Source organism: Passer montanus, unplaced genomic scaffold (assembly GCF_014805655.1).
Source record: "Passer montanus isolate IOZ18808 unplaced genomic scaffold, ASM1480565v1 scaffold193, whole genome shotgun sequence".
Taxonomy (NCBI): domain Eukaryota; kingdom Metazoa; phylum Chordata; class Aves; order Passeriformes; family Passeridae; genus Passer; species Passer montanus.
Genome location: NW_024366514.1, coordinates 419,853 through 435,666, shown reverse-complemented (window position 1 = coordinate 435,666; position 15,814 = coordinate 419,853). Strand labels below are relative to the sequence as shown.

The 15,814-nt window shown below is 40.8% G+C and overlaps 2 protein-coding genes across 4 annotated transcripts in view; one reads left to right on the top strand and one right to left on the bottom strand.

Annotated features, from left to right (window-relative positions):
• Window positions 1-15,814, top strand: part of LIMS2 (LIM zinc finger domain containing 2) — a 44,761-nt gene that overhangs the window by 23,306 nt on the left and 5,641 nt on the right. For 2 of the 3 annotated variants that reach the window (XM_039706523.1, XM_039706521.1), the window contains exons 5-10: window positions 888-1,037; window positions 1,786-1,936; window positions 2,951-3,043; window positions 3,926-3,974; window positions 4,161-4,236; window positions 5,014-8,823. In XM_039706523.1, coding sequence (XP_039562457.1) covers window positions 888-1,037; window positions 1,786-1,936; window positions 2,951-3,043; window positions 3,926-3,974; window positions 4,161-4,236; window positions 5,014-5,161 — 667 coding nt within the window. In that variant the 3' untranslated portion in view covers window positions 5,162-8,823. Of the gene's footprint in view, window positions 1-887; window positions 1,038-1,785; window positions 1,937-2,950; window positions 3,044-3,925; window positions 3,975-4,160; window positions 4,237-5,013; window positions 8,824-15,814 lie in introns of those variants that run through there. The other variant, XM_039706522.1, reaches the window with a different exon arrangement.
• MYO7B (myosin VIIB) overlaps window positions 7,056-15,814 on the bottom strand; it is a 52,385-nt gene continuing 43,626 nt past the window's right edge. Inside the window, exons 44-49 of the mRNA XM_039706525.1 lie at window positions 14,858-14,964; window positions 14,219-14,404; window positions 13,249-13,365; window positions 12,522-12,605; window positions 11,694-11,813; window positions 7,056-10,784 (exon numbers count right to left, since the gene is read on the bottom strand). Coding sequence (XP_039562459.1) covers window positions 10,701-10,784; window positions 11,694-11,813; window positions 12,522-12,605; window positions 13,249-13,365; window positions 14,219-14,404; window positions 14,858-14,964 — 698 coding nt within the window. The 3' untranslated portion in view covers window positions 7,056-10,700. The remainder of the gene's footprint in view (window positions 10,785-11,693; window positions 11,814-12,521; window positions 12,606-13,248; window positions 13,366-14,218; window positions 14,405-14,857; window positions 14,965-15,814) is intronic.

Below are 15,814 nucleotides of genomic sequence, written 5' to 3'. Positions count from 1 at the left end.
TGTTTGACATAGTGATACATTGAAAGGAATGAAACAGACTTGTTGGTTTTGGGACAAAGCAACCCACAGAAGTCATTCTGTCATTTTTCTTTTACCGTAAATTCTTCCCATAAATTTTACCATAAATTCTAGTGTTGCAACTAGAGGTAATAGGTAATAGGCAATAGCTTCTCCTCAGAGCTCTGAAGTATTGGGATAAAACTGGTGGCTTCCATCAGCCTTCACAAGTTTTTTTATGCCTTTGCCTGAGCTCTTCTACCAGAAATTTGGGTTATCTGCCTGTTTAGAAGTGTACTTGTAATGTGTTCAAGAATGTGTGCTAGGAATACAGCTGCTTTCACCACATAAAATTGCATAGTTCTTAATTTTCTTTGACTTAGGAGTAAAAGGAATTTGTAGACAACAAGAGGTCTCTTGTTTTTCAGAGATATTGAAGACTAAGGAATCCAGCCATGGCAAAAGGCATTCAAGCAATGCACTTTGGTCTGATACATTTTATTCTCTTCTTGGCTCCCTTCCAGTGCTCTGTAATGCCTCTGTTATGGTTGGATACATTAGTTACAGATAGAGGGTGTTGCCACCTTTCCTTCCCCAGCTATCAGAAGAGATCTGGAGGGTTGGAAAGGATCCCTAGAAGAATGACTGGGTGATTCCCCTGATGGCACATAAATCAGTGCATGTTGGAGTAGTCTTCTAAAGAAATACAACTTTATGCTCATTCTTCTCTGTGCAACTGGTGTGAAATACTGGACACCAAAATGAATTATATTTAGTCTGACCTTAGAAGACAGTTGTGTTACATAAAGCACTTCCTACAGTATGTATTATGTGTTGTTTTAAGAGAAAGAAAATATTTAAAAACTCTTTCCTTTGTTTTGTTCAACCAGGCACCTGTGCAGGCCATGCCACAACCGTGAAAAAGCCAAGGGACTGGGCAAGTACATCTGTCAGAAGTGCCACTTGATAATTGATGAGCAGCCTCTGATGTTTAGAAATGACTCCTACCATCCAGATCACTTCAACTGCACCCACTGTGGGTATGTTATCATACTGTAAACTCTGATAGAAAAGGAGAGAGACGTGAGGAGAAATTGAAATAAGTTTGGAAAAACTACAGGAATTTTATTTTGCCATTCAATATTCTCTTATTCTAACATAGATTATAATGAAAGTGAAAATAGTTCCTTGGCATGAATTTATTTGAAAGACTGTGTGCAGGTTACCATAGTAGAGTTTTCCAAAAATAGGAGTTACCAGGTTGTCCAAAATAGTTTCACATTGAATTCCTGGATAGAAAAAAAAAAAAAAAAGATGGCTTGATGAGCTGTGTCAGTCTTGTGGCACTGTCCATTGCCATGCTGGTACCTGTCTGACCTGAGTTACTCACCATGGAGGCATTTGAACTGGGCACAGTACTGCCCCAGAATGGGTAACAGTGCAAGTAAATGTCTGTGTTGAGCACTGCTGGGATGGCTCTTGCACCTGAGCTCTCCCATTCAGAGATGCCTCAAGTCTTAGCATGACACTGTGAGTCCATGTGGGTGCACCTCGTATGTCTGTGAGAGCACCCAGCTGCAGACGCGATGTTCCACATACGTTCTTGTCTGGAAAACTGAGAAAGCAATTTTAGAAAGATAAGTTGACAATAACTCTGTTTCACTAGCTAAAATGACTGCATTTGTAGTGTGAATGTTCCCAAGTTAACTTCCAATGTAGTGTTCCAGCACCTCCCCTGGGCGCTGCCGAGTGTCCCGCGGTGCCCTCAGCCCGGGTTTGTGTTGGCAGGAAGGAGCTGACGGCCGAGGCGCGGGAGCTGAAGGGGGAGCTGTACTGCCTGCCCTGCCACGACAAGATGGGCATCCCCATCTGCGGGGCCTGCCGCAGGCCCATCGAGGGCCGCGTGGTCAACGCCCTGGGCAAGCAGTGGCACGTCGAGGTGAGGCCTTCTGAACCTGAAACTTCCTTAGCAGCTCGTGTGGGAGAGGACTAGTGCTGCTTGGAAGCTGTAGACATGCAAGTGTCTGTAATATGTGAATTCAAACCCAATTGCTGATGCTTCGGATTGTCCTCACCTTTTGTGAGTGAATGAGTTACAGCAGGGCCATCAGGATTCCTAAGAAAGCTGTTTTCACAACTGTAATAGCTTAATTTTAAAATTCATAATGATCCTTGCAGAATAGGCCTCTCTGAAGAGCATTTACTTACTAATAAATGTAAATATTTTGTTTGATGTCTTTTGATATATCCTCTCCAGTTCAAGTTACCAGCCACATAAGTGTTAGAATTTTTACTGGAAGCTGAGAATTCTTGGTTTTTAAGCCTTTTCAGCTCATTGTTTCTATAACTTTCATCACAGCTTGCTCTGAAGATTTTTAGTCATCTTTGTTTCAGTCATTTGTGCCTTCTAGGGCTCAGCCTGAGAGAGATGCTGCTGCTCATTTGAGGTGTATTCATACCAGCTATGTTTGTGTTCCTGCTTCTCTTCCCTGGAACAAGCAAGATAATAGTCCACAAGTCTATCAGGATAGACACAAGATGATTGCCCTTTCATCAGGTCTTCCACCTATCTTTAATATAACTCTTAATTACTATAGATAGACTAAATATCTCCTTTTGGTTCCATAAAGATCTTTCCTGTCTGTGCTTCATTAAAACATTAAGAGGTAACAGATTTAAATGAAAATAGGTAGATTTAGATTAGAGATTGGGAAGAAATTCTTCCCTGTAAGGCCCTGGCACAGGCTGCCCAGAGAAGCTGTGGCTGCCCCATCCCTGAAAGTGTCCGAGGCCAGGTTGGAATCGGATGAGCCTTAAGGTCCCTTCCAGCCCAAACTGTTCTATGATGAAGTGTCATGTGTTGAGCTAGGATTTATTGCCATGCTTTTACCTGGTGATGGGAAAGTTGTTTTGCCTGCCATGGAATGTTGGGGTTTCTTTTTTTCTTTTACAGCATTTTGTTTGTGCCAAGTGTGAGAAGCCATTCTTGGGGCACCGACATTATGAAAAAAAAGGGCTGGCCTATTGTGAGACTCATTATAATCAGGTAAGTTCAGCCATCTGTGATGTAGGTACTTGTTGTGTCTGGCAAATGCTTTTTCATGTTTTATATATGCAAAGCTATGCAGATTTTGCATAGTCTGAATTTGTAGATGCAATGAAATATTAAGAAATTAGTCGGATTTAACAGAAAAATAAGAGTTTTTCTTGGCAGAAAAGTGATGCTGAAAACAGAATGGAAATGTCTTGGGGACACTGATTTTACCTTGTGACATTGACAGAAAATCACTGACCAGGGGTTGAGATTAAAATCCCTGTAATTTTACTTCTAATGTATTTGTGTGGACTCCTTTGATAATTACTTCTTTCTGTGGGCACAAAGCAACTGTTGTGTTGTATAAAACATAGAAAAGTAGGTAAATTAAAAATAAAACAGAAAAACCAATCAAACCCTGTTTTCGGTGTGATTCGACTGAACACTGTTTTGGTTTGGTATTTTCTTCTGTCAGATAAATAACTGTCTCATAAGAGGTAAGTGTTGCTGTTCTGACAGTAGCTGTATTTTAGCAATAGTTCTATTTTGGGGGTTGTAGTTGAGCATCAGGAGATGTTTGTCTACACTAAGCATCATACTCTACCCATCCTTTCTTCTCCATAGGACTTTAAGATGCCATAACAGTGCTAGAGTGTGAGGCATCAACAAAAAAGGTTTTGTAGTGTTTAGTGGTATGAGATCCAAAGGAACATAGACTATCTGGCAAGTGTATGAGAAGTTATTCAGAAGATTTAAATTGGTATATTTGAGGGCCACTGCTGTATGTGGGAATTCTTTGATTATTAGTATTTAATGTTCACACCAGCTGTGTAATTTGGGGACCATGAGTAGTCAGCAACATGAGTTTGTATTCTTATTTCTTTTTCTGTGCAGCTCTTTGGAGATGTCTGCTACAACTGCAGCCACGTGATAGAGGGAGATGGTAAGATTTGTTCTCTCCTTGTTTTGGGTTGCTGTCCTTGTTTCATTTGTTAGTGCAGCTGTTGCAGTCTCACAGTTGCAAGACAACAGTGTTTGTTTTCACATCTGGCCTCATTTGAATTTGGACATAAATCTGAATTCAAACAATCCATCAGTTTCCTCTTACTTGGTGCTTTTGCTTTTGCAGTGGTATCAGCTCTTAACAAGGCCTGGTGTGTGAATTGCTTCTCCTGCTCCACCTGCAATGTCAAGCTCACACTGAAGTAAGTCAGTGCTTGTATTTTGGATCATGTGAGACGTTTGCCCCTAGGGCAGGGTATCAGCCTGGAGGAGCTGTGAGTCTCTGCCTCTCTGAAGGCCAATATACCTTTTCTCTGTGGGAACCAGTGTTTATAATTCCTCTGATTTCAGCACTGAAAGGGAGCTGACATTCAGCATCCTCTCTGATCTATTTTCGTTCATTAATCTATGCTGTAAGGAAGTTGGGTAAGAGGGGAGCTCATTCAGCAGTACAGAGGGAAGGCTCTAAACTTTGAGGAATTGCCTGTCGTGAACAACCTGCAGCCTCCGTGTCTCCTAACTGTGGTTGCTCCTCTCAATGACAGTATTTGCTATTGCACAGATTATTTGGAAATAAAATACTGTTCTATTTGCCTCAAGTATCTAGAAGAGGGGCAGAAAAAAAAAACCAGTCTTACATTTTTCCTTTCTCAGGTTCAAATTCTTATCCTGCTCTGCTGGGTTGGCTCCACTAGCCATATGAAGGAGCTCTGTATTCTACAGTAACAAAATTATTATTCTAGAATGCTGCGTGTAAATATGTAGCAAAATCTTGCTCCTTTTTTACCTAGCAATACTAGAGACCTCCGTTCACTGATAGGAACCCAATCTCTATACTTGCATCACCAGATGAGGAAATGAGTGGTTGTATAAATGGCATAGAACCCTTGCAACAACAGTGATGTAGATGCATGGAGATTTTAATTAGTGAAGCATGTAGTTTGCAAATACCATTTTAATAACTGTTCTTTGTGTTAAAGGAATAAATTTGTGGAGTTTGACATGAAGCCTGTGTGCAAGAAGTGCTATGAGAAATTCCCTCTGGAGCTGAAGAAACGTCTGAAGAAATTGTCAGAGCTGGCATCCAAGAAGATCCATCCTAAAGCTTTAGATTTAAACTCTGCTTAAAGCAAACAGGTCTGTCAGTCTCCTGACTGCACTCTTAACATAAGCTGCTGCTCACTGCAGCTGTTGATTACAGAAGCAATTACTAAGAAGTGGAACCAAAGATAAGCAGTACCTTCCCCTGCTTCTGGTGCTGTCTCTTGCATCTCAACTGTCCCTTTTCCCAAGCAGCTGTCTGTTAACACTGGCAGGAAGAGGAGTATGAGTTCTGCTTGAGCTGTGCACAGGCTGATTATTAATTTGCTACTAACATTGCATTTTGCCTTTGTGGAGTTTTACACAATCTTTCCTTCCTCAATTGAACTGTACTACTCTTTCCACTCCTCTACTCTAAGGAATTAGGAAAAAGTGGTTAAATGTAGGGCTGGAAGAAATGTCAGATTTGCTCTTTCTCAATCAGAGTATCAGAATTTTTCTTACTCTGGCTGAAGCAATTTTTAGGTTTTTTAATATCTAGGCAAATAGTCTGAAAGTTGTCATTCTTTACTACATGCGAAAAGTTCTGGTCTTTCTCCAGAATGCTACAGACAATATGTGGGTGCCCTATCCCATATCCCAAATCCCAATCCTTCTTGTTTGTATGTTTACTGGGCAAGCCCAGGAACCAGTAGCTATGGCATCTGCACTGCCCAGTCAGGCCCAGTGTTAAGGCAGCTAAGAGGTTTCCTTTGCTGCTTCTGTGCTCAGTACTAAGGAGATTTCAGGTGTCAAGGCCATGTGAGCCTCTTCAGAATGGCTGGGCTCTCTTTAAGGAGAAGGTGGCTATGGGAAACTGAACATTTTATTAGAGCTGACACTAATTTTCTCTGTTCTCTACTGCTACATGGCTGGTAGAGCTTCTGCTGGTCAACACAAAGCACGTCTTGTCCATTGGCATAGCTGATATTTATTGAGGTTGTGTGGTTGGAGCATTGGTTACTCTTCTGCATAAGGCAGTTGGATAAATAATATAGTACCAATTTAAGCACTTCACTTTTCACATTTTCACTTTATTTGCCAGCCAAGGATATACTTGTTGGTCATGCTTCAGATAGCTCAATTACATGAAGGTGTTTCTAATGTTTACAGTTTGTAGCAAATGTGTTATGCAGAAAAAAACCCCATTTTTCTTAAAATTTTTTCCCGAATAAGAGTCCCATTCATCTTTCTTCTGGAGATCTGAGTTTACTTAAGGAGAGGATCTCAGACATAATGCTAATATCTCAAGCATATAGTCCTTCTCTGTAATTTTGCTTGTCACCAGTGAGGTTTCACTGGTCCTGCTATCTCTGCTCCCACAACCCAAGGTGCTGAGAAATTTACTGGTTTTGGGTATTCTCAATACTTCTTTAGAGGTGAGCCATCAGCAGTACTGTTCCTGAGCCCACCTGCATGATGTATGACCCAGTGAGCTGCTGAGTCCCCCAGAGGTGACCCCCATACTTCCTTGCACTGAAGCTGAGCAACCTGAACATCCCTTTCCATGAACAGTTGTGAGACACTGCCTGCCCCTTTGCAAGGCTGACAAGCACTGGAAGACTACTGTCCTTTGCATGATTTAAATCTTCCAAAAGTGGCTGTTTTAGTTGGTCAGATGAACACAGAAGTTGTGCCTGGACAACACCCTGCAGCCACAGTTGAATTAGGTAGCAAGAAGTTAAAGCTTCCCTATTGTATGTGTGAACAGCAATTGGATTGGGGCAGTAGTCTCAGTAGTCTGCCTTAGAATTGTGTTACCATGCTTGCTGAATCAATACCCATGGAACTGCACCAGTGATGCCAAAGCAATCCTGGATAAGTGATCAGAATCCCACGTGTGAGACCATCTCTTAGAGCTTCACTGCCTTTGCTAACTCAGTTTTCCTCAGCTGCTGTGCTTTTTGTTGCTGTAAGTTACCATAATCTTTTAACTGGGTTATGCTGTATCCACTCTAACAATGATGAGGGGTAGGCCTAATTTTAGCAGTCAACTATTTCACTTTCTCCTGACCAATTTGCACAGTAGATTCCAGTAACAGTAGCTGCTTGTGTCATTGCTTTAGGAGAACACGTGGCTATTCACTGTTCTCTCACCAGCCTTAAAATGGTGTTGAAATTCAGGGCACAAAGAACAGAATGTCTTTCGGTGCAGTAGGGTGGCTCTGCAAAGACCCCCATTTACAATCAAACCTGTTGTTTGGCATTTTGTCACAGCATAAAACACTTGAATTCTGACCTAGGTGCAGCTCAGTATGTTATGCAGATTCTTCTCAGCATAAAACATTCCAGTCTGTTCCTGTAATCTCAGTCACAGGCCCTGTCTAATGCTGAATCTGAGCAGCTGTGTATCCCCAGCCTGCTGGGAAGTGGTGGAGGAACACACAGCCACACATTCCTGGTAAATATTGGGAGGACTACGTAACTAGCAGCCAATAGGTAATATTCTTTCAGCAGCCACTCACATTCAGCAATGGAAAATGCATGTATGTGAATGGCATTACTGCTGTGCTGCCAGTGAAGATTTAATGTGTGCTTTCACCTTGTCTCGTGTTAGAGACTTGGCAGACCTAGAAAGCTTCAGAGTTCTAAGGAGAGTTGATATCATTCTCTTTGATAAGCTGCTCAGTTTTCTAGGATTTGGAATATGTCCTTCAGGATGTTTTGCAAAATTAATTGGTGAACAAAATAATTGTAATCCCTGATCTCTATACTAATGGCGGGTGATATTCTCTTATATTATTAATTTTTCACAATAATTTTTCTTACACTTCTGCTGCCCATAGCCTGCAGTGTGCAGAGTTACAGTAGTTTATATTACCAACACACCTTTTTTCCTTTATTGTGAGAATGGAGTTGAAGGACTAGGAGAAATAACTATAAATGGCTTTAAAAAATGCATCTTCCTCTACTTCTGTCAGTCGACTTTTTTAAAACCAAGTAGAATATAGTGCAAACTCACAAGTTCTCCTTAGTGCCTTGGTAGGCTGACAGGTTGAGTTTTCTTTTTAATTAATATAGTCAAGGTGTCAGTAAGAAATATGCTGCATGCTTTTTTCCATTGCTGTAAATAGACCTGCTGGCCAAATTCTTCCTAAGCATCACACCACTGGAGAGTAGAGATTTATATGAAGGTTGAGCTTGGCTCAGAAACCTGCACTTAATAGAAGATGTCTCATACTATACATTCATATTTATACCTAATTCGTATTTATACCTAATTAAAATCACTAACACTCACTGAGTACACTTGAAAATGGTTCTGCTTTTAGAAAGCATGGTATGTGAAGCTTGTTTTTATGGGTATGCTAATCACTTGCAGTGTTTCTTTATGGCTCTAATCCTCTCTCCAGGTTTGTGTTCTGGTGTTTTCACAGCAGTCTGTGCAGTGCTGGCAAACACTGGTCAGCCTTTCCTAGAGAGAATTCCTGATGTGGCATGGCTGGTATTAGATGATCTGACTGACACTCTTTCAGAAGTGATTGGTTGGGGAAGGAATAGATTGCAGGCAAGCGTGTAATAAACATGGTTATATTAGCCTGTAAAGCACTGTTAAGTGCTGAGGGTATTAGATGAGCAAAGAATTAGCAGCTCCCTGCCTTGGTTCAGGCCTTGATGGGTTCTGCACCATGTAGAGCTCTCACTTTATCACACGTTGTTTGAGCTGTCTAATCAAAGCACATGATTGTAGATTAAATGCTGTAATACTGTGCCTTTGTATGTTCTTGTATTAAAGTTAACTGTAATACATTTTAAATCTTCACACAAAAAAAAGGGGAAAAAATGGTATAGTGTACAGTTAATACCATATTTTCAGTGCTTAGCCAGAGACTGTTACCCACTCCAAGGAACTCTGGGACTGCTGAAACCTGAGGCACTGTTGTGAATTCATGTTTTGGACCTGGGCTGCTTCTGTGGTGATGTGTTGGTTGATTAGGATGTGCAGAAAGGGGTATCACCCTTCTAGTGGCTATGTTGTACAAGTTGTGTTGTGTAGGTAATGAGCAGATGGGATACTGTGATCATTTCCAGGATATAATGGATATTTGGTTGATTTTAGTTACATGGATCTGGAGCAAACAGTTCAAAAAAGACATTGTGATTGATTTTCTGCATCTTTATTTAAAAACCAGAAACAATACAGTTTGGCTGCAAGATTTCTCTTTGTACAGGTGAAGTGCTGAACATTTCTCACAGCTAGTTAGTTAGATCAGACACTGGGTGACAAAACCACTGGGTAATTAGACTCCAGCATTTCCATTGCCAGCAATGGACATTACAGCAGGAGCATCTAACTGCTTGCAAACAGATCAGCTATTCTGACAGGTGTGGCACTCATTTAGATGCACAAAGAGAGTGGGCTCTTCCCTGCCACCCATATACAAAACTCCCACCAGCATTTGAATTTTGCACACACATGTCTGAGGGAACAAGAGAACCATTGTGCATCCATTGGCAAAGTTGAGAGATCAGGCAGAGCTGCTTTTCCAGCACTGCCAGCTTGTGTCTCAAGGAACTTGGTGTGAATGCTTTAAGACATGTTCATGTTCCACTGGGAGCGAGGGAGGAGTACTTGATCTGAAGGGGAAGCAGCTAAGCTTGCTCCCACCATAGTCTGTGTCTGCTTAACACACTCAGAGCACACTCTGGTTCCTGTGGCACCAAAGCTGTGTTTCTGCAAAGCTCTTAGGGATGAACAAGTGCTGAATCAAATTTTACCACTCAAGCTGTCTGCTAAACAGGAAGCAGAAAAGATCTGGACAAATTAAAGCTATTATTCTTGTCTCGTGAGGGAATGTCTGCATAACTCCAAACAGAACATTTTTGTGGAGCAGAAAAGTCTCTTTTCAACAGACCTCTGTTAGACTGAATTCTTCACTTCTGATTTGCACTGAATAGCTCATCTATATGTTGAAATAGGAGCAACTAAAAGTGATGGGCCCAAACCCCAGACTCATTTCAGAGCTTACTAGATACTGCACAGTAGAAAGCAGTTGTTGGTTTCCAAGTACATTATAACATGTGGAAGAAAGAAGACAATCTAAGCAATGCTCTGGTAAGTCAGGGGACAGCATCTGAACCTTTCAGACTGTCCAGTTACGAAAGGGCATTTCTCCGCTCTTAGAATTGCCAGTAGGAGGAAAAAAATTACATTACCTTTGTTTGCAAAGACTCTTGGAGTCTGTGCATTTGGTAAGAGCGTGTACAATAAGGGGCATTTTCTTTCCAAAAGGAAGACAGCTCTTCATATGTGTCTGTCTTTGAATGGAGGAGATTCAGGCTATTAGAAGGGGCCCTCACAGGGTTTCCCCACTCCCACAGAACATTAAAGTCCTTCTAAACTTTCTGTAAATCCAGTATTTGAATGAAATTCTCATACTACATCTAAGACAGAAGTGTTGCAGATATTTGAAAGCACATGCTCACTTGAGTTTCTCTTGCAGTAGTGTTTCAGCAACTCAGTTCATTCAGTGTGTGATCACAAGATTGGTCAACAAGATTAATATTTTCTAAATGGCATTTCTTTTGGGATATGAAGTTACAGGGAGATTGGCACAAGTACAGGTGATGGGCTCTATTTCCACTCTCAGGCTGGGAGGTTCTTTTGCTTGTTTACAGCATTCATGAGCAGGCGTACGTAGGATGTTAACAGGTCATCCATTTTGTAACCCTGTCAGGGAAGAAAAAAAGTCTTAAATCTCTCAGGGAGCTCCAGAAGCAAAAATAAGTATCATTTCCTCTCTTCAGGTCATCCATTTTGTAACCCTGTCAGGGAAGAAAAAAGTCTTAAATCTCTCAGGATGCTCCAGAATCAAAAATAAGTATCATTTCCTCTCGTTTGTCATCTTCTGAGGTTCTTCCTTACATGAACATCTTTTCTTCCACTATCTGTCACTGTTTTAGTTATAATTTGTCCATTCCTTCCTCTGCTTTTCATAGATTTCCAAAACTTTACAGACCATAGCTCTACTGTCTCCTTGGTGTTCACTCTGCAGCTTGACTTGTATTTAAGATTCTTGTATTTAAGAATCTAAGCTTTTCTGTCAGATTAGTTAGCCTTTAAATATTTTTGTTATCTTTACAAACCTACCTTTAAATATTAATACAGTGATGCTTCTCTGAGACTGTGAATAGTCTGAAACCAATTGTTAAAAAGGTGGTACCACTTCCTGGAAAATATGAAGTCTTACAAGGCTGGCATTACTACATAACTGGAGGCAGACATGCAAGACAAAAAGCTTCTTATGTAGCTTTGCAGTCTTCTCAAATGATAGAATTTTGATGTATGGGAAGAATTTGGGAAATTACTATTTTTCCTTGTGTCCTGTGTCATGCATCTTTGCATAGATAGCATTATATATGAACTGAACCAGTTCTAAATGGCAATTTTATTGACACAGCAGTGAATGCTTTTGGTATTTGTGGTATAATTGGTATAATTATGGTATATATGATACAATTATTTTGGTATAATGCTGCACTGGTATTTATCTGTTTTCACACCATCTTTTGTAGCAATCAGGGTTGGAAAGGAAAAATTAGGATTTTGTTGTGTCTTAATTGGCAAAACTCTTCTTACCAGAGATGTCTCACATAAGAGCCGGGTTCCTCGTACCAGGTTCCCTATGGTCATGTGAAAATATGTGCTCCCACTGCTCCAGTTGGAGATCTTATTGAAGGGGTAGACTACTAAAATATCCTGAAAGGGGAAACAAAGTGATCTATAGAACTTTTCTCAAATGAAAACGGGCTGTTACATAAGAAAACCTGTAGAGCCAGAGAATTCTTGTTCTTTCCCTCTTTGTTTATAAAAATCATGGATCAAGGTGTTTCTTGCCTCCAGATTATTGGTATATTGTATTTTCACCAAACAGGTAAATCTTAATCACACACAAGACTCCCTTTCATTATATATCCATCTTTGCCATAGTACACTGCCATTAGATTTACAATCATCTAAACCTATTTTTAATTTGTTTGGTTATTGAAAGCAAATAGTGATACTCCCTTTTCCTGAGACCTTGGTAAGACCAGACTGTTGGGGTTAGACTGCAGCTAAACATGGCCATTCAGCCTGGTCTCTTAGACAGCTGGGACTTCCTGCAAAGCATTTTTCTGAAGCAGGTTCCTGGGTGCACTGCCCATCCATCTTCCTGATCTTACCACCTTGCCAGCTCTATCATGATTCCCATGTCTTTTTTCAGAGATGCTCTATCCTATTCCTTTCCAGAGTAGAAACTGCAAAGAAGTGATTTGAGGCAGTAACATTTCCTTCAGTTTCACACAGAAAAAATTAGACAGCCTCTATCCTCTCCTGTCATTCCTGGGCATGGTCCTATCACTGTCCCTAAATTAGCAGGGTATGTTCAATCCTTCCTTAGATGCACTTGTGAGAAGCAGCTGTTACCTTTGTCTTCTGATGTATCAGTGAGACTCCTTGCTTGTTGATTGCAATCAGTACAATCTCTGGGAAATTGGGCTCCGAGGCTTGCTGTAAATGAGTAACACAGCAAGATAAGCAGAAAATTGAGAAATTATCTCTGTCAGGGACCTAGTGACCTTTAACAGTGCCCAGTGCTTCTTGTTCTCTTTCCCAAATGAACACTGAAACATTTTGGCCATATACTGATGACTCGAGCAAATGCTACATGACAGCAGAACCAGGTTCATTATTTACTATGCTGTCTGATAAAAGGCTTAATGATTGATTGCAAACCATTTAAGAGCCTAGTGAGGAGAAATTAAAGGTAACACATGGGAAATTATTCTTGTGATATCCACTCTAGAATGAGAGGATTTGTACTGTTCTGTTCTGAGGGAAGAGTCACCAAAGAGAAGATTTGGCAGCATTTTCTTGTGGAGAGCAATGACAGGACAATTTAGGCCCCTACAGCTACTGCACAGTTGTAGTAGAGATATTATAACTAGAGCAAGAACATTGCCAGTAAATAAGCATAGTACAGAATGGATAAAGAATCCATCTCCAAACTTGGAAGGAACTGAGTTTTCCTCTATAGATTACAGGAATTCAGTTTTATAATGTATTTTTACTTTCAGGTATGGAATTATAGTCAGTCTGTATCCCTTGGCACTGATCTACTACTAAATCCACTCACACAGGCCTTCAAACCTACCTTCACCTCAAAAAAAGCTGATCCAAACGTTGGCCACCGGTGTATCATTTTCAAGAAAGCAATCTTGGCCTCATCCACAGTTTTTCCTTCATGTTTACCATATGCTGCAATAATGCTCTGTTCAGGAAAAGAGGATACACAGCCAGCTGAGCTGGAGACAAGCAGGTTTCCAATGCCTGCACTTAGCACTAAAGACAGCATCGGCTTATCACCACTATCAGGTTTTTTGCCCAGCAGCAGAAAACTGAAAATGAAAACAGCTGCTGTGCCGTGGGGCAAGGTGAAGCCAAAACCCTCCAGTGTTCCTTATTCCTCTGCTGGGTGAAGGAAGCCCAGCAGCCTGAGGAAATGGACTTCAGGGCAGAGGGGCAACATGAGGTAAAACTCGGGAAGCCAGTATTCAACACCCACAGACACAAATTACATCTTTGGCTGAAAAATTGAGGGTGAATTTTCCCTTTGCATTTGAAATAATGTCCCGTGTTTTCCTCAGCAGACTAAGTGGTAAGTACCTGCTGAAACCCCCTTGCCCTTTTTGTGGATAAAACAGCTTTTTGCTGTAAGTACCATGGACATGGTGCAAGAAGATTGATTTGCTGCCAAGAAATATTTATGAGGCATCTTAATTTTCTATTTCTGTCCAATATCCTCAACTTCTGAGTCACTGGCTCTCCTATCTCTAACTCTTTCTGGATGCTAGAAATAGATTAGTATCTCCAAGAAAGATGCACACTTCAGATAAGCCATCCAGCCCTGCAGATATCTTTCAGAATTTTAGTAAAGTATGTAAAATCTGGATTGTAAGAGGCAAATCCTCTTACTATCTTGCTGGCAAATCCAGCAATATCTAATACCAGCCCCACAGAATACTTTCAAAGACCATCAGATCAAAGATGTAGTGTGGCTCAGTCTGTTTTCTCTACTAAAGCTCTGTAAATGTAATATGCCTAATGAAAGCTGATGTTCTTACCTTCTTCCATTCATCTGGTGCCACTGCTCGGAGCAGATTGTCTGGCACCAGCTCCTTCAGGATTTTGGGGATGGCTGCCAGCTGCGTGCGGTCGTTGTTGAAGCGCGCTTTATAAATCAGCCCTGCCAGCTGCACAGCTTCATCCTTGGAGCACTTGTGGTAACCTCTGAGGTACTTTGGCAGCTCCTGGAAGAGACCAGCTCTGAATCCAGACAGAATGGGCTAAAGCAAACACTGACTTAAACATTCTAAATCTATGAGATCAGCACGCAAGTCTTGCCAAACACAGTCCAAGGACATCCCAAGAACTTTTAGTTCCTTCTGAAGGTTCTCCATTATGATCTTAAAAGATCCAACCAAAACTTTGTGATTCTCTGATTTATGGAGCAAGAGGAGCATTTCCACAGTACAGTGAGGTAAAGGAGCTGTACTCTTAACATGTTCAGTATTACTAAGCTGTGAACCCTGTAAGAAATAAATCTGTTCTGAGCCTGAGCTGTGCCCCCTCTGGAGGAGGTATTCTTCTGGAGGCTGTATAATGCAGGCTTTCAAGAGGGAGACAGTAATACTCCTACAGATTTAATTTCTCACAAGAAATTAACGTATCACAAGATACCTCTTCTTTAGGAAGCTGCTTACCTGGTGGTAATGGAAAATGGTATCAGCTTTCAGATCCTTGCCAGGAGTGACATTCAGCCACAGCTTTCTCATGAAGTACACCTCATAGGCCACAGACAGAGCAGCCCCTAAGGAGATCAAATCTTTAGTGGGCTACTGTGTTACTGATAGTCCTACAGTTTTTAAATGGCTTGTGAATTTCTTCAGAGAAGTAATTATGGTTTTAATAGTAACAGACAAAATTGCTAACAAAACAACACAAAAAGCCATTTTAAATTGCAAAAAAATCTTGCAAAATTATCAATTTTCAGATCCTGGATACTGCTCATACAATGATCAGATGGAGGAGAAGTTGAGGGACTACCATTGAGTGTTTGTTTTTGGTGCTCATGACAGCTGCCTGCTGGTGTGCAGTGCACCCAAATTCTGTTAAACAGATGCAAATACATCTCCTAATGGCTGTGCTTCTACAAATGAGTTGTGATTTTTTGGACCCACATCTTTATACTGTGATTTACAGAGCTCCTAGCAGCTACATCAGCTGAGAGAAGAGAAGGTAGAAGGTCTTAGATACATAGCCAGAGCTTCAGGGAGTTGAACCTCAGCTGTCCTGAAATATGCAGAGGTGAGGACAAGTTTGAGTTTGATATTGATTTAAAATGTATATTATCGGGGGGGCATGGTAAGTGGAAAGAATTGCTGTTGTTATTATTACATTGTTTTATTCTAACAAAATGCTTTCTTGACAACATAACGTGTTTGGGTATCACCAGGTAATAACCTGGTTAAAAAGTTTCTGACAACTCAAGAAATATGAGTGACACTCTGTAAAGAACATATTTGCATGTGTTGGCTGATTCTTAGTATTTCAGGATTGACCTATCTAATTTGCATGTATCCAGCTGTGTGTTTTGGATACAATGGGTGAAAAAAAAATTTTCTGTACCAATTTAAAATTTCTGGAGAGATATTCAGGTG